The 27,265-nt window shown below is 43.3% G+C and overlaps 2 protein-coding genes across 2 annotated transcripts in view; one reads left to right on the top strand and one right to left on the bottom strand.

The window, feature by feature from the left end:
* LOC135482724 (integrator complex subunit 3-like) overlaps nt 1–27,265 on the bottom strand; it is a 414,475-nt gene that overhangs the window by 76,768 nt on the left and 310,442 nt on the right. The gene's annotated exons all lie outside the window — the stretch shown is intronic.
* The window catches only part of LOC135482722 (probable E3 ubiquitin-protein ligase HERC1), a 43,415-nt gene that overhangs the window by 3,111 nt on the left and 13,039 nt on the right, over nt 1–27,265 (top strand). Inside the window, exons 5-51 of the mRNA XM_064763028.1 lie at nt 269–469; nt 817–1,225; nt 1,568–1,711; nt 1,891–2,163; nt 2,551–2,722; nt 3,274–3,408; nt 3,579–3,744; nt 3,852–3,977; nt 4,412–4,585; nt 4,951–5,109; nt 5,513–5,645; nt 5,903–6,094; nt 6,733–6,954; nt 7,121–7,294; nt 7,483–7,597; nt 7,734–7,969; nt 8,222–8,422; nt 8,617–8,714; nt 9,043–9,094; nt 9,318–9,589; nt 10,043–10,267; nt 10,688–10,808; nt 11,196–11,436; nt 11,876–12,066; nt 15,066–15,233; nt 15,661–15,761; nt 15,909–16,223; nt 16,718–16,957; nt 17,118–17,201; nt 17,567–17,843; nt 18,091–18,236; nt 18,637–18,800; nt 19,045–19,404; nt 19,656–20,302; nt 20,732–20,966; nt 21,397–21,554; nt 21,749–22,025; nt 22,322–22,494; nt 22,787–22,980; nt 23,098–23,206; nt 23,823–24,068; nt 24,196–24,387; nt 24,793–25,003; nt 25,368–25,656; nt 25,835–26,018; nt 26,294–26,591; nt 26,813–27,015. Coding sequence (XP_064619098.1) covers nt 269–469; nt 817–1,225; nt 1,568–1,711; nt 1,891–2,163; nt 2,551–2,722; nt 3,274–3,408; nt 3,579–3,744; nt 3,852–3,977; nt 4,412–4,585; nt 4,951–5,109; nt 5,513–5,645; nt 5,903–6,094; nt 6,733–6,954; nt 7,121–7,294; nt 7,483–7,597; nt 7,734–7,969; nt 8,222–8,422; nt 8,617–8,714; nt 9,043–9,094; nt 9,318–9,589; nt 10,043–10,267; nt 10,688–10,808; nt 11,196–11,436; nt 11,876–12,066; nt 15,066–15,233; nt 15,661–15,761; nt 15,909–16,223; nt 16,718–16,957; nt 17,118–17,201; nt 17,567–17,843; nt 18,091–18,236; nt 18,637–18,800; nt 19,045–19,404; nt 19,656–20,302; nt 20,732–20,966; nt 21,397–21,554; nt 21,749–22,025; nt 22,322–22,494; nt 22,787–22,980; nt 23,098–23,206; nt 23,823–24,068; nt 24,196–24,387; nt 24,793–25,003; nt 25,368–25,656; nt 25,835–26,018; nt 26,294–26,591; nt 26,813–27,015 — 9,703 coding nt within the window. The remainder of the gene's footprint in view (nt 1–268; nt 470–816; nt 1,226–1,567; nt 1,712–1,890; nt 2,164–2,550; nt 2,723–3,273; nt 3,409–3,578; nt 3,745–3,851; nt 3,978–4,411; nt 4,586–4,950; nt 5,110–5,512; nt 5,646–5,902; nt 6,095–6,732; nt 6,955–7,120; nt 7,295–7,482; nt 7,598–7,733; nt 7,970–8,221; nt 8,423–8,616; nt 8,715–9,042; nt 9,095–9,317; nt 9,590–10,042; nt 10,268–10,687; nt 10,809–11,195; nt 11,437–11,875; nt 12,067–15,065; nt 15,234–15,660; nt 15,762–15,908; nt 16,224–16,717; nt 16,958–17,117; nt 17,202–17,566; nt 17,844–18,090; nt 18,237–18,636; nt 18,801–19,044; nt 19,405–19,655; nt 20,303–20,731; nt 20,967–21,396; nt 21,555–21,748; nt 22,026–22,321; nt 22,495–22,786; nt 22,981–23,097; nt 23,207–23,822; nt 24,069–24,195; nt 24,388–24,792; nt 25,004–25,367; nt 25,657–25,834; nt 26,019–26,293; nt 26,592–26,812; nt 27,016–27,265) is intronic.

Genomic DNA, 27,265 nt, shown 5'->3' with positions numbered 1-27,265 from the left:
TCCTAGTTCTTCTGTTCAATAGTGATTTTTTCCCCAAAACTTTTTAGCAGCACTTTCCTTCAATCCTAGTTCTTCTGTTCAATAGTGATTTTTTCCCCAAAAGTTTTTAGCAGTACTTTCCTTCAATCCTAGTTCTTCTGTTCAATAGTGATTTTTTCCCCAAAACTTTTTAGCAGTACGGTACTTTCCTTCAATCCTAGTTCTTCTGTTCAATAGTGATTTTTGATCTTACCGCTCGTATCATATGAAGTGCTTGATTACTTTCCAGCTCTGCCACCTAGCCTCTGGCTATGCCAAGAGCTGTGTTTGCCCTGATGAGAACAAGAACAGTACGACTGGCAGCGGTGCACTGACCGAGAGCAGTGAGATCTATGTGTGGGGAAGCAACAGCAGCCACCAGTTGGCTGAAGGCAGTCAGGAGAAACTCATCACTCCGAAAGTTGCCACAGCGTTTGCAAATGCTCAGCAGGTAACTTTGTTTTTAATCATTGCTGTGTGAAAAAACTTCATGTGTGAGGTGATCAGTGGCACAGTGGTTAGAGCACCGGGATCATAATCACATGCAGGATTCACCATGAGGCCATTTCTGATGGTGTCCCACCCTACCTTGGAAGAGGCGGCCTACCTTGCTCTAGAATTAAATGAGTGAATTGAATTTACCAATAATTATTGTCTCTAAAATGAAAATGGAGTGTGGTCTGAATTCCATCTCGTGTATTGAGCCAGTGCTGTGGCTAATCAAGGTCTTGAGTAGTTCTCTGAATTTGAGAGTCTCTTAACAATGCCTTTATGATGTCATGATCATAAAATTTTTAGGTTGAGTCGGGACAATACTGTACGTTTGTGATACAGAGCGATAACTCTGTCGGTGCCTGCGGTAAAGGGAGCTATGGACGCCTCGGACTTGGTGATTCAAATAACCAAACACAGCCAAAGAAGCTCGCTTTTGACTGCCACAGTTCGGTGAAGAAAATCTCCTCGTCTAAAGGATCGGATGGGCATACGTTAGCCTTGACGATGGACGGTGAGGTCTACAGCTGGGGCGACGGAGATTATGGGAAGCTCGGCCATGGGAACAGCTCAACTCAGAAATGCCCCAAGCTTGTTAATGGCGCCTTGAAAGGAAAAGTTGTGAAGTGTATTTCTGCTGGTTATCGCCACAGTGCAGCCGTGACTGAGGATGGTGAGCTGTACACTTGGGGAGAAGGCGACTATGGTAGATTAGGTGAGTTGAAGCAAAAAGAGTAAGCCAAGGTGTGCAAGGTTTCAAACAACTTGCCAAAGGTCGGGGATTTTCAGGATTGCTACCCTACCTTAGAAAAGCTACCTCGCACTAGAATTTAGGAAAGGGTTTTTATAGGGCCACCATTGCACAACACTGGCAAAACTTCTTGGATATCCAGGGTACCAACCTACCTTGAGAAAACCCTTTGGTGAACTGGTGATGTCATGATAAGAATGCCCTGAACATGCTGAATGGGATGCTTGCAGGCTTCATAGAATATCTTGGTACGGCATTGGTACTTGAATACTAGATGACTCTTTACAACATTATTCTAATCCCTAGGGCATGGAGACAGCAACAGTAAAAATCTTCCAACCCTTGTCAAGGATATAACTAACGTGGGACAGGTGGCTTGTGGTAGCTCCCATACCCTTGCTGTATCTCAGGATGGAAGAACTGTGTGGTCGTTCGGAGGAGGAGATAATGGTAAGATGGGATATTATTCTATGTGTAATGAATTCTTTCTCTGCCGTTAGAGTAAATAGTTGTTCTCACTTCTTAATAGGCTTACCGCAGTTGATATCAGACTATTTAAGCCAAACTTGACTTTTAGTCAGCTCAGCCCAGCTCCTATTCTAATGACACCCACCATTTATTTTCTTCAGGTAAACTTGGCCATGGTGACACAAAGCGTGTTTACAAACCAAAGATGATCGAAGCATTCAATGGCCTGTACATAAGGAAAGTTGTTTGTGGGAGCCAGTCTTCCCTTGCACTGACCTCTACAGGCCAGCTCTATGCATGGGGTTGTGGCTCCTGCTTGGGGTGTGGGTCAGCAGAATCGACAGCTCTCCGGCCCCGCCTTGTGGAAGACCTGCAAGCTACTAGAATCCTGGACATATCGTGCGGGGACAGTCACTGCCTTGCACTTAGCCACGGTACGAAAAATGTTTGGGAGATCTTTATACTGTCGAGATACCAGTAAAACTGAAGTACCTGTTGAATTGTTTTGTGGACCATTCATTTATACCCAGGCAATAATATCTCTGATCTCTGATCTTTTTCAATTGATTATGAATGAATTTATAGAGAACTGTTGGGCAGCCTTATAGCTTAAAATCTGAAGCAAACTAGTAACTTCTGGGTAAAAATTGAAAGTTGAATTTTCTGCCTGCGACAACACAGATTTCTGTTAGAATGCTTTGGTTGTGGCATTGTCTCAGACTGATGTTGATACCTCTTTTTGCATCATGTCCATGCAACACAATGCTTCCTTTTATGGGAATGACCTGAACTAAGGAAGATGCTACTTTCTATTCTTCCAGAAAATGAAGTGTTTGCCTGGGGGAATAATGTGATGGGCCAGTGTGGCCAGGGTCATTCTCAGAGCCCTATCATGCGGCCAAAAAAAGTGATAGGTCTGGAGGGGATCACCATTCATCAGATATCAGCCGGTACGTCACACAGTGTGGCGTGGACTGCCCTACCCACTGACAGGTAAGGATTTCTCCCTTTTTCTGTGGGAATAAGGATTCCATTAGCTTCTTGGTTACGACTTATTCCTCATTCATTGTATCCTCATTCTTAGAAAGGGAAGCTGAGACCCACTCTTTATTAGCACTCAGCCAAATCTCTATAAAGATGAATGCTGTCTGCATATAAAGTGCCTCTGCCCTAGGGAGCAAGAATGACTTCTCTAAACTGCAGCGTTTATCCCTGACAGTTTAAAATAGGACACAAGGCTTAATAAGTATGGTTCCATATTTCATGTACAGTAATATATGATGACCAGCTGGCTTACAAAGTTGTATTGGGTTCAAAATGTTTTGCTCAAAACAGATGCATGAACTCTGCTTGAAACCAAACAGTTTAATTGCCTGTAGTATACCAGGATACTTTCCTTCTAGGGCCGTATCTAACTCTTTGGCCCTGAGGGGGGAGCAAAACCCTACTTTTTGCAAAATTTTCCTCCAAATTATTCATGAAAAATAACTTTTTGGGGAGCCCTGTCTTCGTCTTGGATTTTAACCTCATAATGGTTCTTTCAGGCATGTGGTAGCCTGGCATCGTCCCTTCTGCGTCGATCTCCAAGAAGGTACATTCCAGTTGATACGCCACTTTCTGGAGAGATACTGTGATGGTTTTGACAACGACGACCCACCCGCACCATTTCCTTCTAAATGGTAGGTTTGACATTAATACTGTGAATTTTCAAAACAACCCAACTTGTAAATCATTTCAAGTACATTAAAATAACTCTTCTCATACATGTATACCTGCGTGTGTAATCATTAAAAAAGTAAAGAAATGGATTCCTTTTGACCTCACAAATGTTAGTTTTCTCTCCTTTCAGTGCGCATCATCACTTTGTTCTCCTGTGCCTGAAGCTCCTCTCCACCCATCTTTCACTTGCCCTGGCAGGCGGAGTGGCCAGCACGATCCTTGGAGAACAAGCCAGGCCTCTCAGGAATCTCCTGTTCCGGCTGATGGACACCAACACACCGCAGTCAGTCCAAGAGGTAGGCTTTAGTTCAAAGTGCAACAGTTATCAACTAATACCAATAACATAAATTTTCAAAATTACAGGTAGTTCTTTACAATGTTTCATTTCATGTTCCTTTTGCAGGCTGTTGGTGAGACATTGTCAATTGGTGCTCCACTCTTGCTGCCACCACTGAGAGAGAGGATGGAACTCCTTCACTCCTTACTACCCCAAGGCCCTGATAGATGGGATAGTCTCTCTAAGGGTCAGGTAAGACACAGTATTTACTCATTCAACCTCGGCATATTGATGTATCTGGTTTGGTATTGAGACAGGTTCAAATACGCTGTTTATCTGGTTAAGAGGTTATACAACTATGCAGTTTACCTGGTTAAGAGGTTATACACTGATAATCCCCTATTGCTGCGTCAAGCATTACAAGTTTTGGAGAGTAACGCTTAGGAATGCTGTGCCAAGATTAAAAATAATGTCATACTTTCTGTAATTGATCAACAATAATGTCATGATGACATAACGTCTTTTGCTCGTAATGGCATTTGTTATTTTTAGACAGGTCATCACAAAGGTACCCCCTACCTCTTATTTATGATTAAAAATGTCCCCCCGAAAACTCAGAAGTTTTGCGGACCAGGCACCTCAAATTTATGAGTTATTTCTAACGAGAATCGTATTTGGATTTGTAGCGCATGCAGCTTGGCATCATCCTGACAAGCCTTCAGGATAACAGTCATGTAGCATCACTACTTGGACTTGGCGTTCCCCTTGACGCCAGCATCGCACCGCCATCCCCTATGAATGATACGCATCTTGCTGAAGTGTTGATGAAGACAATCTTGAAGAACTTGGGATTCCATTCAGTAAGTTTATGTCAGTGACAACCAAATGTCAGGTAACAAAGGTACTTGCATTGTAATTCTCACTGTTATTAAGACTTGTGATCCAAATGTCATGGGTTTGATTCCTTTCTTGTGGCACCTTGGGCCAGTGCCTTTACTTCAATTTCTTTGTTCTGCAAATGATACTTGAAACGATATTCCTTGTACCTTGTACCTTGTACATGGAAAGCAAATAATCCGACACTGAGTAAATGTGTAACCTGCAGTGGACACATTCATATGCAAAAATATCGTTTGATCAAACTTTGAGAGAAAGTTTTATTTTTCAGTTAATTGTACATGTATCCTTTTCTGAAATTTCATCCTAAATCTTCCCCAATTTTCAGGAACAAGCGTTTAACGAACTGATTAAGAACAGCGACAAGGAGAGAGGCGTTGGTGTGAGTGGTGACAATGGACCACCAATTCACCTCCACGAGCTGCTCGCATCCCTCCAGAAACATCTCCTCGCTTACTGTCATGTTAATGCCCAGCAAACCAACCTGGTAAGAACCTGTAATGAGTCCATAGATCACATTTAGAATCTTTTGAAATACAGTGTACTTGATAGACACCATCATGATACATCAAAACTGACCAAATTTCTCTGCCAAAATATTGCCATTATATGAAATACATCGGGCATTCAAATTGGCTGTTCAAGGGGCAGAAGTCTTGGTGCCAAAAAAAACAACAGCCAGGATAGCCAAAATGATGTTATACAATTAAAAGAAGTCATCTTGTCGCCAACACGTCAATGACCTGGCTCTTTAGCAATGGCTGAGTTGAGAAGAAGTTGGAAAGTCCTGATGTGAAGTGCATGTTAGCAGGAATCCTAAAACAGGTGCTCTGCAAGACATTTATATTTTTTACACTAATATTTGATCTTTGTTATCTTAACTTTTCTAGACAAATGGTGTGATTGCCCTTCTTCACAAGCACCTCTCGCTGATGTTACCGATCACTGGAGACATCTTAGAACACTGCATCACGTTGTTGCAGGAACATGCCAGGAATTCTACTGTTAGGGAAAAACTGAGAGGTGAGCCAATTTCCTAATGATATCCGCTTGTAAATGGAAGATCAAAGGTTCAAGTCCCTTTAGTAGCTCTTTGCGATGCGGCTGGTTGGGTAGGCCCCAGCTTGCCTAATACAGCTGCCTTCTCGCCAAGCACCTGGCATTAGAGGTAAGAGTTTGGAACTAAAAACTGTCTCCTATGCCAAATCTGGCCGGCCCTTTCATTTTGGGTGACACCATAACAAACAAACTTTTACATTTTCATTCTTTCACATTTTCAGATATATTGTACACTTCTCCAGCCGGTGCGATGCTCTCTCAGATGATTCATTCGCTGCTCTTACTGCCGGTGCACACGATACGTGGCCTCTTGCCCGAGCTGCTCATGCTACTAGCACAGTTAGACAAGGTCAATCGCCTCCTCCCAGCGGCTGCAGTGTTGGAAGAGCAGGAAATGGAATGGCCTGTACATGGTGAGTTTGATTCTCTTATGTGTTTGCCAGTGCACACGATACATGACCCCCTTGCTCGAGTTACTCATTCTCCTAGAATAGTTAGGTTGATTGTCTCCTCCCAGCAGCTGCAGTGTTGGAAGAGCAGGAAATGGAATGGCCTGTACATGGTGAGTTTGATTCTTTTGTCACTGCCACAGACGATAAGTGACCTCCCTTGCTCGAGTTGCGCTGCTCCTAGCACAGTTAGATAGGGTTAATTGTCTCCTCCCAGCAGTTGCAGTTTTGGAGAAGCACGAAATAGGTGTGAGTTTGATTGTTTGCTGTCATTGCCTGTGCAGGTTATGGCATGTTTCCTTGCAAAACAACTATAACAGGCGTCAGGACATTTTGATGATTCGTCAGGTGAATAACAGAAGATTCATGTACATGTATGACGTCATTGTCGGACGTCACTGGCAACTGGCTGTGTGTAAATTGATGTGATGTTTGCAACTTTGGTTGAAGACTAGGAACAAAACTCTTCGGCATAAGACTGCTGCTTACAAGATGCTCACAAGACTGCCTGGTTGATTGATTAAAGTGCAGGTTTCTGATTAGTAAGAGCTATTAAATTTTTGTGATAAACTAATCAGCCTTTCTCAACCATTACTTTTCAGCCACCCCAGAATCCATTGACGCCACTTCACTACCACGTCCTCACCCTTCCAAGACGTGGGCCTGGCTCCTGGATACAGAGCGTGCCTGCGCGTTGTTGATTGGAAGGTGCCTGGGTGGAATGCTAATTGGGCCACCTCTCTCCCGGGAAGAGAGAGTAACCGGTACCTGGCTCTCCTCACACTTACTCAATAGCGGATTGGAATACCCTGTGGATGACTTAGGTCAGTATCAAATTCATCTAAAAAAATTAAAGAGTTTTTTTAATGTTAACATTATGTGGGACCAAGGGAGACCAGTTGACTGAGTAGTATAGTGGTTAGAGCACTGGGCTCATAATCAGGAGTTTGTGGGTTTGATCAGCTTTAAATATTTTCTTTTCTTTTTCAGAGAGCATGATTAGTCATGTTGTGCATGTCGCCACAGGGGAGGAGGATAGGAATATCAGTGTCCATGTTTCCCTGCCTGCAGACTCCATGATGCTCCTTGACATGGCCCTCAGTGTTGGAACTGAGTCGCCCCACCCAGTATGGATTGGCCTACAAGAGCAGGCAGTATATAGAGGTAACTACTTTATCGGTAACAAATAAACATTAACTTATTAACTTAAGCTGGGACATATGACATTCTTTTAAACCAAAGGGAATTAGAAACCAAAAGGCCACAAACAATTTAAGTTAACTTTCTGTTACATAACATCAATTGACACAAAATTCACTTTCTAGTACTGGTACATATTCTGTTTCTTGCAGATTGGGACTCCTGTGATGTTAATGATGATCCAATTCTGGACACGGTCACAGCCTTTGCTCTGGCAAGCATTATCAAACACTGTGGACTGGTAACCGTGGCATTTGAAAACCCTCTGTAAGTATATTTCGTCTTGAAACAAATTCAAGGAGAATGCTCGTTAAATGAATAATATAATTGGAGATACAACCCAACAAGAGACCAATTGTTATTATCAAAAAATATATCATTTCAATCTTTCTCCTCATTTCAGTGAACCCAGTCGTGCCTTGATTGAAGCCTATAGAAATGCCTACAAGATTCGCAGCAAACTTCTGTCAAAGAGGCCGTCGTCTGCTCCAAGTACCCCCGTGAAGAAACAACCTGAGAAAAAGCAGCTTGCTGAGGAAGATGATGAAGAAGAAGAGATCGAGGAGGAGGAGGTTGTGGAGAAGCCAAAGCCTGAAAAACCGGGGGAAGGCGAAAGTCAGAATCCCGAAGAAGAAGGAGGTATGGAAAATTATTGGTTCCACCCTTGCAAATCAGACTACCTATCCCCATGGAGTACCAGCACAGCATTGATACTGGTATGCTGAACACAAACAGCTGTGTGAAAGTCATACTTGAAAGTAGCAATAATAAATGGGGATAAATTGAGATAATAAGCATAATAGACAATGATAGACCTCATATTTTATTCAAGTTTACACTTGCCAACAAAATATTTTATTTCCCTTTCCCTAACTTCCTTTCTCTTTCCAGAAACTTCAGAAAAACCCCAACCCGAAGTAGTGACGAGGTCGTTCGAGTGCATATGTAAATCTATCATCAGGAAATGTGCTTTCCTCATTACTGGAGTTCAAACAGTCCTTTCAGCCGGCGAAGATGACAGCATCATCGGACTCAGAACAAGCGATCGCAAGCTGAAGGAGGAATCCTTCAGTTCAGATGCACTTGCTGATGGTAAGTCAGGAATTTGCCCCTCTCCTGGTGAGAGCCTCTGGTGATGAAGTGGCCAAACTTTGAACTATGAAGTCAGCCTTTGTTGATTTCGATGTAACGGCTGTCATGATGTTGGGAACATCAAAAGCGGACTCTTCAGATCAGGACTAAAGCCAGTCGGTGTTTCATCATGTTCATTGTTTTTTCCGCTTCAGAACTTGCGACTGACACATCACCTCTGAGACGTTCAGGCAGTCACCCTGAGTTGAATCAACCTGAATCTCAGGAAGATCAAATAAGGCAGCGATATCTGGTAAGTTACATAATTTATCCTGAACATCTGCTCACAAGTCAAAACCGTTATCAAGCCATACACGTCACTCTCTTCAGTGCCTTCTTTAACTTGCCTATTTTAACTGTAAGGGTAAGGTTCTGGCACCAAAGAGCTGTTACACTGCAAAGTCCTAGTTGGAATGATTTAGAGGGAATGGATAAGGTAAAAAAGTCTCTAAATGTCTTTCCAGCGTATATTCCTTTCCTGTCCATACTGTACAATATTCAAGTACGGTATGTTTTATGACAAAATGGCTTTCTCCCTATATGAATGAACGTCAACTTGTAAGATTTTAATTCCATTTCAGGAAAATCTCAGTAGCATGTACTTAACAGTGGGAGGAAATGGACCTGCCTTTGGTAAGGAGAATGAAATTGCACTCTTTTCACGAAAACATTTTTTACTGTAAAGAGTCACAGGGCATGAAAAAGTGTAGCAAGAGTCTTATAATTCATCTGAAAATTCTTGTCTAAGGTCTAGAAACTCATCGGTAGCAAATATTTAAAATATTCCAAGAATTTCCCAGAACGAGTTTAAGAACTATCTGAAATGTTCTTAACTTCCATTGGAAACTCTTTTTAGGTTCCTCACCTACCGATCAAAGAATTGGCTCGCTTCAAACTGTCAAAGAAACGTTAAGACGCTTACGCTGGCGTCATCATCGTGTTGGTCACAGTTCAAAAGGCACAAGCAACGTCAACCGAGAGCTGTTTAAATATCTTCGGAAGATCTTCAGAGAGATTGAGGATTTTCTCCTCCAGGAGGACCCAGTGGAGGAAAAAGATGACGTGACGACGTTTTCGGATCCAATACTTATAGCTATTGCTATGGAACACCAAGAGTTCAGGGCTGAGGTAGGTCCTTTGTTGTATCCGCCATAATCTGCACATTTTCAAACCAGCATACTGACTTTTCAGGAGGAAAAACACTGTTCAGTTTTTTTTTTACGTTAAAGTATCAATGTTTTACTAGTTCACTTGAGAATGAGAAAGAAGATTTATCAATCAAATTTCTGTGTGTGTGAGCTTGAACTTTTATAGTTTTCGCACAGGGGACTGACACATGGACTCAGTGGGGCTGCGGTCTGTTATTACTTTCATTCAACTTTGACATAATTGCGCATTGTCTGTGAAATCAATGTTCCTATCTTGGTGTTCATTGTGAATAGCAGAGTAAATAAGCATTATTTTGAGGACTAAGATAAGGTCCTCAGCACTGGAAATATACGTCAGTCGTAACTTCAATATTTTTCTGTGAGTTTGATAAAATTTTAATTAAACTAAGCATTGTCTGTATCTAATTTTCAGTCACGACTAGAGGCGCTGAATCAAATATTAGAACTTCTTTCGACGGAGAAAGAAAAATCTGATTCATGTTCACCAGCACCTGATGCAGCTTATACCACCAACGTTCCTGTCGCCACCTCAACAACTCTCCTCAACTCTGTACACGTCCAGTTTCTTGCTGGTTGCTTTGGCCTGGGAGTGATGCACGCAGACTCACTGAATGATGCCATGTTGCATCACTATCAGGTTTGTGACTTTCGTGCTTGGTCGTCAATAAAAAATAATTTAATGACGATTCAAACAAAGGACAGTTGAACCTTTCTTACCAGACACTTCTCTTTTAATAGAACACTACCTTTGGCTTTGGTCCCAAAGTGTTTGTTTCCATTGAATTTGACCTCTGTAATGAGGATACCTCTCAATTAATATATAAGGACAGCTTTTGTTAGTCCCAAAGGTGTCCTTAAAAGAGAGGTCCTGCTGTATTTTGGCTTTGCAGGGTACAGTATTAAACGATGATGAAAGATGAAAATATTTAGTTCTAGAAGGGGGCTTTGGTTGCTCTTACAGCCAGAATCCAAGTCCTCATGTTGTGATAGAAAATGAATCCACAAACTTGATGTCATACCTGTGTCCATTTCTTTCATTCTCTCCAATGTGTTCTAGGATGGAGTGACGGCCGCAAGCTACAAGATTCAACAAGAGATTCAGCTGGTTGTTCACCGAGTCTATGAGCTCTTCGTTGCTGCCCTGAATGAGTGGGAACAAGTCAAAGACATTGGACGAGGTAAGTCTTGCTAACCTAATACTGAGAGGATACTTCTAATGTATTTAATGTTGTACTTAAGAGAAGATACCAGGGCCTTACTCTGTAAATTAAACCGTTGGAAGTACGAAGGGGAAAGGATATATACACATATAAACTTTTCAGTGCAGGAGAATGGTTCTCTGGCCAGTTTCAACTCAAGACGGGGCTAAAAACCCTGCTCTTTAAAGAGTACTTTTTGTGAAAGGGCCTGTGAGCAGGACACTTTTAATGGGCACTATACAAGACACTATTTACTTACTTACTTACTTGGTCTCCTTAACTTCCAAAGAAGATTCTGAGATAACAAAAGTATCTTGAGTGAACAATTTATTAGACACCAAACCTCACCTTACTTTCATCTTTCAGGTGCCAGGGACCGACTCCTCCTTGTGACTATATTTGCCCTGAGTGTGAAGTACCAGCCAGTTGACATCTCCTTAGCCGCCTCCTGCGGGATGTTCCCCCTACTTTCTCGACTTTGTGGGACGCCGCCGTTTTGTATCCATACATTACCACCGGTCTTGGGTAACAACGGCAAGTCGAAGCTTCCAACTATATTACAAGTTTCTAGCTTGAGGCTTCTACAGATTTTGTCTGTGACAGCTGGGTGAGTTAGTTTGTACACATCTCATCTTCTTTTCATCCCATTCATCCTTCTCTTTAAAGGGGTACGCCGTTGGTGTACATTGTATTTACTAGTGGCACAGTTAAGGACAATTCAGTTTCCAGGCATGTCACTGTGATGAAAACTGATCCGAATTTGTATATGTAGTAAAATGGTGTACAGAGCAGCAATGTTGAATGTTCAGTGTATATTTACCTAATCTCAAAATCTCGAAAACTATTTCAAATTTTAGTGGACTGCGTAGGCCTTTAATTATTGCTGGTGATAAGGGGCTGAAGCATTGTAACCAAGATGTTTTAGACTGAATCATACACCCCCAGACTTCATCGGATCAGATAGCACCAGCCCATTAAGGAAGGAATCATATCAGTATTAAGTCTTATAAAATGTGCCATTGTTGAAAAATACTTTTCATTTTCAGTACTTATGCGGAGAAGTTGAGCAGTGGTGTCGTGCAATCAGTGGTGGATCTTCTCTGGTCTCAGCTACAGAATCTCGTGGCGGCTTCTGGCCTGGCCAACCATCATGCCCTGTTGGCGAACAGCATGTCGGTCGGCGAGACCAAGGATGAGATGATAGAACAAGAAGAAGTGAGGAAAAAGGATGGAAAAAGTAAGTAACACATATTCTGCACATGGCGACAAGTTCAAGTTAGAATTTTGAAAGCTTATTTCTCTCTAATGCAACTTTAAATTCTATGCACATGCAAACGTATAGCTTAGTATCTGCCGCCAAGAAGTAGCAAAGTTGAAAGCTTATTAGTCTCCGTCAACCTACGTATGTAGGGTTGAAAGGAGACTCTTGGTTTAGCTAGGCAAATTCCCCCAATTTATAACCCCGTTCCATGTGACTACGGTGTATGCAATGCACTATGTATATCATTAGTGATTGGAGAACCCAGGTGGATTCGTGTTCGCGAAGTTTAGGGAAAACTGGACATTAAGTAAATCAAATAGTATAATGAGTTGTTTATCGAAACATCAAAGGTGTGCAGTGCGAATTTTCAGAATTATTTAGCGAGCAATAACGACATATTTTAGGGGACGAGACAGCCGTTTGGCGATGGGTCGTGAAAATTTGATCCGCCATTACACAATCTCCAAACGAGACGTATTATGCGACCATATTCCCTGCCAATTTCGATTTCCGCCATTGCACATTCTCCAAATGAGACGTATTATGCGACCATATTCCCTGCCAATTTCGATAGCTTCCATGTTGGACAGGAAGTGGCCCGTGGAAATGGACTGAAAATGGCCGCAATTGATCAATTCGTACTTAAGAGCAACGATTACAGGAACACACTTGCTTTGACATAAATTGAAATATTTTATGATTCATTGTTGTTATAAGTTATTCTTGCTACAAACAAATTTTCGCGGCAACAATAGTGGTCAATACAGGCAGGGCCTTGGAGCGAGGCGACGGCGTTGATAAGACGATCAAGTTCCGGTCATGCGCAAGTCGCATGTGCAGAATAGTGTTTAAGGCACATGTGAACCACAACATCACCATCGCTGCTATCCCAACACCGGCGGGCAGAAAATGCATGCTGCATACAGTCTGCAGACTGGGGGTTTTCTCATGAGTCAATAGAATCTAAGGTTTGGAATTAGGGGACCATATCAGTAGTTGCTTTGCGCCAACTTTTTTTCAAAGTTTGTTTTCTTATATTTGAATTACCTGTGAATCATCTTGCAGGAAGATTTTTTTGGGTGTGCATAACAGATGACGTACTTGATACAGAACATGTATATTGTATCGGCCTGGTGCCTCGTGCGCCTGGTTGATTGGCCGGCAAGGTTGGGTTCGTTTCAAAAGGCCTTTTTACACGGTGCTGGTTCAAGACAACCCTCCTGAACCGTCACGAGGCGTGTTCGGTTCAGGACGGTTCATTTCGCTTTTACACGGGGACGGTTCGACGATCTGGCCTCGATCCGGCTCCAGGCCGGTTCGTCACTAACATCGTCAATTGGTGGCGCTGATCAATCCTGCTGGCGGTGGAGCTACGAAAATATCACAACCTTCAACAAATAATACAAAATGGTTCACGATGGCGCCGGTGAGATGCAGAGTTTTTGCTTTGGTACACAGCATTTGTATGGAAAGAAAGCTCTTGCTCTCGATAAATTGAAGATTTCACAGCAGTTTCTTTCCGCGGAAAATTTCATGCCAGGAACACGGCAGCTATTCCCGCGAATGACGTCACGCGAGTACCGTGTGCAAACCGGCTCGGAGCCGGTTCGCTTTTACACGCATAAATAAACCCTCCTCCACCGGCCTACACCGGCCTGCACCGACCCGAGACCGGCGATCGGAACCCGCCTCGGACCAGGAGGGTTCAGGACGGTAGGTTCGCTTTTACACGAGGGAAAATGAACCGGCTGGTACCTGAACTAGTCTCGATCCGGCTTGAACCCGCACCGTGTAAAAACGCCTAAAGGCAGGATTTCATGATAAAAAGTGCTGAATGATATGGGTAAATATAATTAAAGATAACAGAATGAAGAAACCCAGGGAACAGAAAACCATTGTATATCAAACACCCACCTTGACAGTTCTCCTGTCTCTTGATGTTAAGTGAAAATACCGGCCTCTTTGACATTCTAAACAGGTGTTGTTAGGCCAAATAAAAATTTTTTCAGGCAAATGTTTATTACTACAGTCCTGGTCACAATATACATCCTAGCTGATTAGCATCATGTAGGCCCTACGTGCTAAATCCGTGCGAGTCACACATACATGTAGCGTGCCAGTGGATGCACTTGGTTCACAGTAAAATGAATTTAGGCCTACACCCCAACTCGTGGTGTATCGCAAAGCCTGTTTGCACAACGGCCTAGATAATCTTTGTTCTACCGTTTGGCATATACCTGAAATGGCCTCTTATTTTTTAGTGTGAAAATCACATGGCAACTGTTAAGATGGTCCCCTAATTCCAGATCTTAATTTTAATACAGAAGTTGGCTGAAAGCAACTGCTGATATGGTCCCCTAATTCCAGACCTTAGATTCTATTGACTCATGAGAAAACCCCCAGTCTGCAGACGGTATGCAGCATGCATTTTCTGCCCGCCGATCCCAACACAGCGTTAACACAGCAGCAACATAAACCCAATGCAAACCTTGCCAGCGAAGACAATTCTCATACCAAGGTCTACAAACCAGTAACCCGACTTTTAATCTCCAACTATGTATATATGTATATATCTATTTTCCCAATAAACTTTTAACCAAAACATACTGCCTCCTCCACTTCCTCAACAAAGCACCCCACAGTTGACGGAGACTCCAGAGTCTGCCTGCAGACTCAACCGACAATTCTAGTTTCTCTATAATGCAACTTTAAATTCTATGCACATGCAGACTTATAGCTTAGCATCTGCTGCCAGGAAGTAGCAAAGTTACGAAGGAAATAAAAAATTGCAAATGTGAGTACAGTGTGCTCTAGTTTCTGAGTATTGGCTGCCATTTTGTTTACTCGGAATAATGAGTATAGGCGGCACCTGGTGAATGTCCAACCATAGTGGCTTGCAACAGACCCGTGTAAGAAGTAGATGATGCTTCGTTCTGAATTTTTAAATATCTAACGGATTTTAATCGACATTTCAGGTCATTTTAAACTCGCGAGCAAACAGAGCAAGACCGTCGAGATAGCCCTCGGAGATTTCATGGTCTTCCTCCGAAAAGTCGCCTGTGATAGTTCTGTTCAGGAAAAGATGGCGTCGCCGCAGTGGATGCAGTTACTACTGACGATAGCAGGACATGACCCGATCAGTGGTCTGTAACATTTTTATTCATTTCATCCACGATACCCTTTACTGTTTGTTTTCCCTCACAGAAATGACACCCTACGTACTTAAAGGGACTTTTAAAAGTGAAATTTGACAACTAAAGGCCCAAACAGTAATTTTAGAGTCCAAAATATCTGATAAAAAGCTATAGTTCTGCCTGGAGGAGTGTATGTGCGAGGTTTTTCCAGACTTCTTGAGGGTGGCCTCATTGATGGCTTATGCAAAATGAAATCTTGTTCATTCTACCAGTTTTGTATAAAGATAAAAAAAGGTCCTCATACATACTTGATTCTGCTCTTGCGATGTATTGTACAACATCAAAATACATGATGAAATAGGGCGTTTATGAGTGCTAGAAAAGGATTATTGTGATGTCCTAAACGGTTTAACTTGTGATTTTCGTCCTCTTGCAGGTATCCCAATGATAGGCAGTTTAAGAAGTCGTCTGCTGGTGCTCCGACTTCTGGAGGAAATTCTACCAACATCTACCTGTGACGGAGGTCAGAAACAATGGGTAAGTCACAATTTTGATGAGTGAAACCGGAAATTTAACTTGAATTGGGCTTTTCTTCTGTGCCACAGCTCAGAATTATTCTGGTCTTGAAGCTGCAGACATTGATTTTCAAACTTTTTATTCATTCTTTGTTCATTTTTTTTCCAGATATCTCGCCAACTTTTTGACATCTTGAGCGAAAGCATGTGGTCGGCACCAAAAGCTGTAGCAAATTTCAAGATGTATGAAAAAGAGGCTGACCTCGACCTGAAGCTGCAGATGCTGACATCGACCAAAGGTTCTCATGCAGGGATCAGGGATGACCGAGACGATTGCAGCATAGCCATGCAGGAGGCCCTGTTTGACCCCGATAAGATGTTCTGCTGCTCTGTGGAGAATGGCCATACCTTGGTCCATGGTCCTGGAGGGAGGGGGTATGGGCTTGGTGCTACTGTGATCACGTCTGGCTGCTATCAATGGAAGGTAAGTTGTGATATTTAACTTTGAGTTATTCTCAGAAAGCAATATCATAAGGTCAAAATGTGTACCGCTATTCTATTGCATTTGTCTTTTGGCTTCTCAAATAGCAGCAGCAGTGGAAGAGAGTTTTTTCCAAGCTTTTCTTGATGAGGATTTGAGCCGATTTGACATGAATACATTTGGCAGTATAATTCCACCCCTTCCCCTTCCGGTGTTTTCATTATGGGGTAGGGAGAGGGTTGGTCGAAAGAATGGAATGAAAAATTTTGATGTGGCCTGTGCACTGGGACTTTCCATAGGTTTTACTGAAATGGATGTCATTGTGTCTATATAAAGTGAAGAAAACCAAGCCACCCTGATCAACCCCCACTTGTTTTCACATCAAGGGCTCAACTGTTCTGTTGTCAAGAGTAAGCTTGCCCCAGGGTGTGGTTTGTTCATTTGCGAAGACGTTGAAAATGATGTCTGTCTCCTAACCTGAAGTATTTTCCTTGTAGTTTCTGATTGTGAAGGAGAACCGTGGTAATGAAGGGACGTGTATTGGCGTCTCTCGATGGCCTGTGCGAGACTACAGCCACCGCACTACCGGCGACATGTGGCTGTATCGAGCGTATAGCGGTAACATCTACCATAATGGCGAGCAGTCTCTGACACTGCCTGGATTCACCCAGGGTGATTATATCACGTGTGTGCTGGATATGGATAGCAAGACTCTAGCTTTTGGTAAAAACGGAGAGGTGAGTCAAGTTCCTTATCTTGGAGGAGGGCATTATTGGGATTGCTGTAAAAAATTAAGTTGTCTGTTTGCGTGCTTTAATATAAGTAGTATCACCCATTTGATATCCGTATGGAAAATTGATTGATGTTGAGAGAAAAGTATATTTCTTTGATTTGTAGGAGCCAAAGTTAGCCTTTGAAGACATAGATGCCACGGAGCTGTATCCATGTGTCATGTTCTATAGCAGCAACCCTGGAGAGAAGGTAAGATTGACACGGAACATGTTGCCTATTTGTCCCGTCGGGACTTGATTGCCTTTGCAGGAGTAAAGTGACTTTTTGGAAATTAATGTAACGCCAACCAGATTTCGATAGACTTGCTTGGTTCAAACAGTCAGCAAAATCCTTGAAAGCTTTGAAGTATTGATTAATTAATTTGATGGTGATACCATTTAAAATGCCTTGCATTAAGTGAAACTGTGTGTCTGGATGAACCAGCGTGGAACTAAAATATCACGGATTGGCCTCCACGAATTTTCAGTTTTCTTTCAAACAGTCAAAATATTAATGTACTTGGGTTCCTATCTTTAAAAATAATTGTATTCCAACATTGTACAATGTGCTTTCAGGTTAAAATCACTGATATGCAAGTCCGTAGCACGTCTGTCGACCTCCTGGCAGGGGATCCTGTTTGTTCTCCAAGCTCTACCGTCATGGTCGAATCAGCCATCCACCTGATTCGCCTGCTCCACAAACACGACAGCTGGCTCGACCCGGTCAATGAGTGTATCGTGGAGAGGTTGCAGCACGTGGGGAATCTGGTCAGCTTGATGAGCGGGCAGTTCTGTCCAGAGGCGGAGCCGACGGGACAAGAAACGGACGAATCGGAAGAGAAGAGATCCGAAGGTGCATATACTCTTCGTTTTAACCCTTTCTGTTACATTTTCTAGACCACTTGAAGGTGGTACAGGTGGCACAGGTGGCACCAGTTCTACCTGTACGCAAATGTGTGTGTAAAGTGTAATTTACCCCTTTACCCTACCTATTCCAACCTGCTAGCCTATTATCAACTTCTACGAATGGATTTGCCTCCACGAATCTTCAGTTTTCTTTCAAACGCTAAGAATATTAACACACTTTGGTTGATTTTTAGACCCGAGCAGACGACTCGACTCGAGCTTTCTCAGCCAGGATGGCCAGAATCTCACATCGATGAAGAGGACGGCAACATTTGACTTCAAGGAGAAACAAATCCTAAAGGCCGTTGATGACAGGAGACTCGATGCTCTGTGCAAATTGGTAAGTCACTTTATGAAAATAATGGTTCAGTTCCTTTCTCTCTTATGTATCATCTTGTATAAAGAGGACACATATCTTCAACTTATGAGCTGATGTTCAGCAATTTACAGGGGTTGTTTAAAGAAGCATCTACAAAATGTGTTACACAGTCGTCTGACTATTTGCACTGCGTAGGAAGAACAAGGTGGCTCGGAAAGGATCCAATCTTGACCAAAAGGGCGGGCAGCGGTTTTGTGACAGAGTGAAAAGAAGTGATTTCTCTGGTCTTCTGCTGGGAGGTCAGGGTGGGGCATGGTCAGAGAGGGCTTTAAGGAGCCTTGGGTAGAATGTTAAAACATATTCATGGCTATATATCAAAGATTACAAATTTCTGAAAAGCTCATGTTCATGTATATTTTAGGTGTGGCCAGCGATAGGTGTGATAGGAGGTGTTGACCGAGGTCTAAGGATCGGAGGCATCTGTAAACACAAGCAGACATCAAGGAGGGGCACGGTACTGGGGGTCACCAAAGATGGTGCCACCACAGTCAAGGTCCAATGGGATGATGGAGAGGCGACTGTCAAGTAAGTTTAGACAGAGGCCAAGAGGTCAAATTGGTTATGTTCAGGCAACTCAGATGCGCTGTTCGGGGCATGGGTTGTGTTTGCTTTAGTAAAATCTTTATTCTTCATACAAGCATGAATACTTTTGATGTACTGTGAGAGATGAGAGACCCCTATCGGTGACTTAGTGTAACTTTATCTGACCTATCCGGCTCGTGCTGATATCTTCTGTGTAACTGACTTGCATCAAATTATTCTTTTTCAGTGACACAACCACAGCACATATAGAACCCTGCGATCCACTGAGCTTTGAAACTTCTCGTCTAAACGGTCTGACATCTGAACTTCTCCACAATCTGATGAAGCTGACGTTTCTATCCGACGAGAAGGATGGGCTCCCAGCCTCCAGTCCTATGGAAGATAAACCAACACCGTCACCTCTGAAGCAGAAAGAAGTCGAGGACGCCATGTTGGAAATTCATCTGGATTCTGATATCGCCATGGCAATGGATGAGGAGCAGGATCATAATGCTGATAAGAAGCTGCAGAAGGTCTTGAGTCACAATGAGTGCTCTAGCCATCCCATGTCACCGGCTAGTCAACTGGAACCTGAGGAACGACCTAGGTTGGTTTCAGTTTGAGAAACTCTTAAGTGTTTGTTGTAATGCATTCCATTAAAAAGTGTTTAAATTCGTCATTTACTTGTATTGGGCCAAGTAAAGATAAAGAAATATTTCTTCTCAGACAAGCGTAGTTAGTTATCAGACCAAAATAATTGGCACTATGATCACAATTTGAAGAGAAAACAACTCAAATTGTCCCATTGCCAAAATGTTCAGGTGTAGTAATCTGTCATAATTCCTCCTCAACTTTCAGACATCTGCAAAGGGATAGCGACGACTTGGGTACAAATGCTGAGGATGTCATCAACGCTGCTGAGCAGCTAACCAATCAGATGCTGTCGGAAATCGGGGCGGCTCTCCAGTGCGAGAGAGACACCACAAAGAAGCACAAAGTTCCGGGGACGAAATTGAAACCGTACGAAGATCTGCAGGATGGGCACATGAACATCAGCCGCCAAGTCAGTCAAGGGAGCTGCGTCAGTGATCAGACCAGTCTCAGTATAGACAGCTCATCTTCTCTGTTAGAAAAATCGAAAAAGTCACACGTTTATGAGTACAAGATGCTACAGATAACAAGTCTGCAACTGTCTGCTCTGAAAGCGTTTGACGTGCTTATAAGCTGCAGTCACTTTGCCGAGTTACTCTTAGTGCCAAAGGTTAAAGTGTCGGTGCCGCTAGACAGGAAGGACTCGCCGGTTTCGGAGGTGAATGAGTTGTGTGAGGAAGAGATTCGCGACGTGCTCAGAATCGTGATGAAGCAGATGGTGAAACGAGCTGTGATGCCCTCGCCGATCAAGAGGGACGTTTCCTTGGGCGAGCTGGAGAGGGCGCAGGCGATGCTTCTGAAGAAGGCCGTTTTGGCGTCTGCTGAGGAAAAGGGTGATCTGAAGGAGAAGCAAGGTTAGTCCTTATTTGGTGTATTTCCTTAAACAGAACACTTTGCTCAACCTGTTACTTTCCCTAAGTTGCTGGTGAAGCAGTAGTTCTAGACTTGATACAGATACTTGGAATTCAAGTCCCTCGCTGATACAAAGTAGACATGTGACAATGAATCGCAAATACGCTGCCTAACACTGGCAAGTTCGGCCTTGTATCACTGGAATGGGGCAAATTCAACCCAGATGCAGATGGCATGCATGGATCTTAGCCAGTCTGCTTCCTTGTCAGATCCACTGTGCCAATCTTAATCTTAACATCGCGGAAAATAAAAAAGTTGATGGTCATGGTTAGGTCAGGGTCTTTCTAAGATTCCCCCTTGAACTTTAAAAAGTTTAGAACTTGAATAGCAGGACAAAGTCCACAGTGTTAAAGTCATGACTTCAATTGCAGAGAGGCTTGATGAACTGACCAAGAGGATTGAAGGGAAGCCAGCAGATATCCCGAGCACCAGCCAGACTGATATCATCAATCTGCAACAGGATCGCCTGAATGACCAGCGGTCAGATGAGGAGCTTGACATTGCTGCAGGGGAGGAGAGGCCTCAGATGAGGACACCCAGGAGCCAACGACTGCTGAGTTCTTTGCTGCCATCAATGCCCACCTTGAGAAGGGCTGTCCCTATCAGGTGAGTTTGGGAAGTTCGTGCAATTCGGCCAACTTGTTCATTGAGACAAAACAATAATTCCCATGAACAAAACTACTTGTTTTGTGGGAAACAAACTATTTGTTTATGAAAGAAATCCTCAAGCCATTATCTTCTTTGGCATTTGTGTGGTTTGCTTGATCTTATAACTGTACTTTTCGAGGAAATAAGTTTTCAGTTTGGAGTGCTATAAGGAACTACTACTGCTCAAGGTTTCAACAAAATTGTCTTCAGTGTTAAAGAGGATGTATCACCAACAGTTTGACCCATAAATCGCAATGCTTACAGCACCACCAAAGAGACAATCTATTAAACGCAGAAAATGCAGAAAATAATTTTGATGAGGAGGCTGTGATAACGACCACTCACTTGATCAGACGGCCCTTTAAATTTCATTGTGATATCATTACAGGCGGAGTGGGCGTCATATAGTCTTCCCACCGCGGCTTGACAGACCAGCCAGACAGTCTCCACCACTTGCCTCCCCCGAAGACACATCCACCATGCTGCCTCCGCCATCGCTGCCAACACCCAAGTCAAGAACGCTAGCATCATATTCTATGGCCTCGAGTAAGTATAGGCATTTTGATGAAGGGGCGATGAGTTTTCTATCTGATTCTATCTCTATCTGATATGCCCTTGATCTGAAGTCCCCAAGTTCAGATTCCCACATGAAGGATGTAATTCTACAGTCTGTATTACACCCAAAACCAATCCAAATGTGCCAAGACTATAGCTTTCTGTCTTTTTTCTCTCTGTTTCAGTACCATTACCAACCAGGACACGATCTCCTTCACCTCCACCACCAGCCGTGGCTCAGCCTATGCTCGAAATGGGGTTCTCTCTGTATCATATCAAGAAGGCTATCCAGTCAACAGGGGTAACTGGTGATATCACCCCCCGGAGTGTCAACTCATTGGCCACCTGGATGTTGGAGCACCCAGAGGCTGATGAACCTGTTAGACCGATGTCAAACAGTGAAGACACTACCCCTGCTCAGACTCCGGAGAATGCTTTGCTGGAAAGAATGGATAGAGATAGGTAATATTTGTGAAAGAAACCTATTTTGAGAAAAGAAACTAGACATGCAACAAAAAAAACAGTGCTGCATCCGAAAAGGACTACTGCTTGCACTGACAGGAATCTCGGATTTAAGTCTCATTCAAAGAACATAGTAGTCATGGCAAAATGACTTGCTCAAGATTACAAAGATCTTTATGGGTCAGTGTCTGGAATCAAACCCATGATGTTTAGATTCTGAGCCAGGCAACACGAGATCACGCCATCTCTTTTTATAAACGAATGTTGACAAACATTTGATCAATTTTTCTCTTCAGAAGTGAGGAGCCAGAACGTGAGCGAGAAGGTCGCAGGGTTGGCCGCTTCCTGGAGGTGATCGAGCGAGATGAAGATTGGGACACCGCATCGTCTGCCCGCGCTGCCAGCAGGCAGACGATGCCAGGCAGGCTGCCTCTGTCTGACATCAGATCATGGATGATTTCAAGGGGAAGTAAGTGTTTGTAGGGGCTGGTCTCCTGAAAAATTTTGTCCAGAGTTTGGGACGCTGTGCCGTCTGCCCGCGCATCTGGCAGGCAGACAATGCCAGGCAATCTGACATCAGATCATAGATGATTTCAAGGGGAAGTAAGTTTTCAAATGGCTGGTCCCCTAAATCACTTAAAAGTGACAAGGCCACTCCACACTAAGGGACTCATAGCATGCAACACAATCATAACAACTCTATTTTTCTGTCACTTCGCCAGTGTGGATTCCGTGTCAAATTCTCATTTTCTTTTATTCAGATTTCTTGAACCGTGAGCTGCGTGAGGGCACCCAGGAGGATGCTGGGGAGACGAACGCTGAACACGAGGTGTATGATGATAGCATGTTTGCCGAGGATGACCTGCTGGATGAGGAGGGCATGATTGACCTGTTCAACGTGGACAGCAGCGGTGAGAGGAACAGTCTTCCTGTTACACCATCATCACAACAGCTGGTAAGAGGACTGAGACTGTGATTATTTTTGCTATTGATAAAGTGCCTTTTGATCTTACTACAAATTCATTAGTTGGTTTAAAATGACGATTTCTGATTACATTATCCTCAATTTCAGTATGGTATAGATATTGATGAGCAGGAGAGTACAGTGACGTGTGAACTATGTCATGTCCAGACGGCCAACTTCAATCGACACATGAGAATGCATCACCCAGGCTGTGGAGGTAGGCACTTTGCTTTATTGTAGTGTTCATTATCATTATTTCATCAACTTAAAAACTGTCAAAAGTGTCCGTTCACCTCTAGAGGCCTTTAACTTACGGGATAAGCATGGTGTCGAAAAATCCTTACTAAATTCGAGAAAAGTTTGTGTGTTTGTGCGCTCATATCTCCCAGACCGAATGGCTGAGCGACCCCAGATTTTGCATGTAGCATTTAACGGGTCCCGAAAATGTCCTTACGAAGCCCGATTTTTGGATTTCCAACTAACAATCCGATCATAACGCCGTTTATTGGTTTTATCTAACGTTATTCAACTTGCCCGCGCGGCAATTTTACCTTCGCGTCATGCGCGTCACGGGCGACGTCACTCCCGACACAGCCTGATCGCATCACGGCTCTGACGTCAGGATGGGTCTGCTGACTTCATGACGTCACAATGCGACGTCTCGAACCCTGTCACTTCAGTCAAAAGCTTTTGCGCGTTCACACACAGCTTGGTGAGCGATTTTTGTTCGGAATCAAATTGTGAAAAGAAGGTTTGTATTAAATGTATGATTGATGGCGGCCACGGATACAGTGGACTAGTAATAAAAAATTTATAACTCTGTATATTTGTAGGTAGCTGTGGTCGCCAGGGATACCGCAGCAGTGGTTCCTACGTCGATGGCTGGTTCGGTGGGATCTGTGGTACAGGGAACCCATTCTATCTCCTCTGTAGCGACTGTCGTGACAGATACCTCATACAGTACCAGGAGAAGATGTCCTCTAGCCACGACACAGACAGCAGTGATAAGAACATGCCGCTATCGACTCTGATGATGCATGCCCCTGACTTACTGGGCACTCCAGATGGCCAGTTCGAAGGTAAAGTATATAGATAATGCTTAGATCTGTGTCATAACCCTTGAGTTAGCTTGTTGGCCAGTTATTTGATCCATCAGACCAGTTGTGGGTCAGGTCTTTGTCCTATAACTTAATCTTTTGATTCCAGATGAAGTTGATATTCTGCCTGAGGATTTTGACAAGAAGGCATTGGGTTCTGAGCCATTTGAGAGTATCATGAGCTCGCTTGGGCTCACTGATAGGAAGCCACTGCCTGATACGCTTCACTTTGAAGGCCAGGATCCTCTTGGAGGCACCACCGTCAGCTCGATTATGCCAGAACCGGCTGCAGCTGCTTGTGGTGAGTAAACCGAGTGAATTGTCAGAGAGGGTGTTCGATTATTTGTCAACCGGATCAACATACAGGCACATACCTAGGGCATTGATATGTCAAAGCGCAGAGATGTAACTTAAGTATCACTAAAATAGCAGCAGTTTACGTTTTTTTTACGCTCACTAATTCCTGTGCATAAAATTTTGTTTTGGATTCCAACTTCCCTGTGATTGGTATGTCGTACATTTGAGGCAAGTGTACTCATTTCCTTTCGACCCCACTTTAGAAAGTCTTACTTAAAATTTGTGGGAAAATATTTTGCTACGTTTCCGAGGGCCAAACTGTTCAGGTTTCATCATTTGTGTTATCTCGATACTCTATTGTAGCTCATTCATCATAACTAACTGCATGCTATACCCATTTAAACATCAGCCCCATTGTCAGCTGGAAGACGAAAATTGGTCCATTTGTTGACAGGGAAACGCTCTGAGCGCCCGTGTTGCCCCAAGACGCTTGGCGAACAAGCAGCGCTTTTGGTGAATGTCCGGGACAGGATGTTGGCGCTGAGGAGGACTACGGCAGCCATGCAGATCCTGATTGCTCGTAACATGGTTATGAAGTCTCTATCCCTGCTGTCTGTTAGGTGAGATTGAGAATGATGTAAACTACGTTATTTTTGCAGGCGTTTCATTTTTGAGGATTTCACAAGTAAACATGAATCATAGAAATGAAATGTGCATAAGTATTTCTTGATTCGAAAAGCTGCAAGGAATTTCATGATGTGCCAAAATGATATGAGGATTTTAAAATTTTCTCATAAATTTCTGCTAAATGCCAGTATAGAAGCAATTCCCGACAGGCTATAACAGGTTTGATGGCATTATCTCGATTAGTTTTTTTAAGAATCTGTTTAAAAACATTATAAATCATTCTCATCAAGAATCAGGGATGAAAACCAAAACCAGTTCAGCTTGAAATTAACTCTCTATTTCTTATTTCGATTTCAGTGGTATGGCATGCCAGCTCTCCTCAAGTCTTGAATCAATCGGTCTCGGCGATATCCGCCTGGTTGTGAAACTGATGTGTCTGTGCGCAGCGGGCAGGATGGGCGGCGCCTGTAACACTGAGGGACAGCTCAGTACATCCCTGATCGAGGGCTTGAAGGCCATTGGCTCTACAACCTTGAAGAGCGGTGCAAGCAGTTCGTCCAGTCTCACCTACCTGAGCATGGCCATTGGGGCGTTAGTCAAGAACAATCAGAATGCATCGAAACTTTTACTTCACCTTTGCAATCATGTAAGTTATCTTATCACGCAGACAGTGTTGTTTAAGGTCCAAAAATTGATATGTTTTTAAAGATAATTGATTAATTTGTGAGAGTCGGCTGGCAATGTTTGACTGAAATATTGAATCTAGTTGAGTTGACCCTATTTGGAATGTTAGCTCTATGTTTACCCCTTTCTGTTCTTTCTAGGAGCTGATGTCTGCCGCCATGGGAATCAACATGGCCACAATAGAAGACCCAAAAACCAAGAAGCGACCAAGCATGGATAGTGCGTCAGACTTGAAGGCCCTGTCGTCGCCCAGTTTTGCTGTCACTCAAGCTCTCGTTGGACTTCTTGCTCAGAATGCGACCCCCAAGGCAGAAAGCGTGTTAGGTAAATGTTGTTAGATTGCAGTCAGTTTGTTGTTTTTTGATATTTTTTGGACCTCAACTCACTTACATATCTTCCATTCTTCTGTCTCTCTTTGCAAGAGTTTTTTCTTCATTTCACAAAATCATGGATGGTACATTTACAGTATAACACATGGATACATACATTTTTTTGGAAAGCTCTACTAGTTATTACAGTTGCCTGACCTCCCCTATTAGGCTGCCTTATAATTCCGTGCGAGGTAAATTTAACTTCTTTTTCCCTATTTGTCATCACAGGCTCCCCTTCCTCACCCACTGCCCCAGACCCCTACAACGGACCACTCCAAATCGCCAACGCCTTGTCTGCATGTGTCCTATCGGCCCGCCTCCCTGCCCACCACAGACAGTGGGCAGCACAACAGCTGGTCAAGACCCTCGCCATGCAGGGGACTGGCACCGGCAGTCTGTACAACCAGGAGAGTTTGGTGGACCTAGGTGGCGACATCATGCCATCCAATATCTCCAAGTTGGAAGCACATCAGAATCGAGTATCTGGGTGTGTATGGAGTAACAAGAAGAGCTTACTAGCATCGAGGTGAGCATTTTTTCCTTGATTTAGAACCAATTCCAGTTTGTACTCCGTTCTTTTCCCAGCTGAAATCTAGAGCTTAGATATTTTCTTCAGCAGGCTTGACATCTCAAAGCTAGTTACAATTTGACCTCTGTAATCAGGACATATCCCTTATGTCAGTTGCTAGGGTGTCCTTAATAGAGAGATTCTACTGTATTACAACTATTGTTATTATTATTTTTCAGCGGTTATGACGGCACTGTTAGGGTATGGAACCTGCCTAATAGGACACATCAGTTCCTGCAGCAGACGTGCGTCTTCAATAGAGGAGAGAACATGGCAGGGGAAGAGCTAGATGGGCAGCCATTGTGTAACGTCACCTGGAACTCCTCGGGGAAACTTCTCGCTGCATCTATGGAGCACTTGATCAACATCTGGGCTACCTCAGGTATCTTAAAATTTCCCTGACTACTTTTCATAATAAACCTCGGTCGCTCTTAACCCAGTTGGCACTGACTGGTCTGAGCTTTTAGGAAGTATTTTGGTGAGAATGACAAATCAAATCATACAGGACAAGTGAAGAGCCACATTTTGTATCTTCTGTTAAGTCAGCAGTTCAGGTTATATTGTCAAACTTCCACAAAAAAATCAGTTCAGAATCAAGACAGGGATCCATTTTCTGGCCTCTTTCTGGCACT

Source organism: Lineus longissimus, chromosome 2 (assembly GCF_910592395.1).
Source record: "Lineus longissimus chromosome 2, tnLinLong1.2, whole genome shotgun sequence".
In the NCBI taxonomy this organism is placed as follows: Eukaryota; Metazoa; Nemertea; class Pilidiophora; order Heteronemertea; family Lineidae; genus Lineus; species Lineus longissimus.
This window is presented reverse-complemented; position numbering and strand designations above follow the sequence as displayed.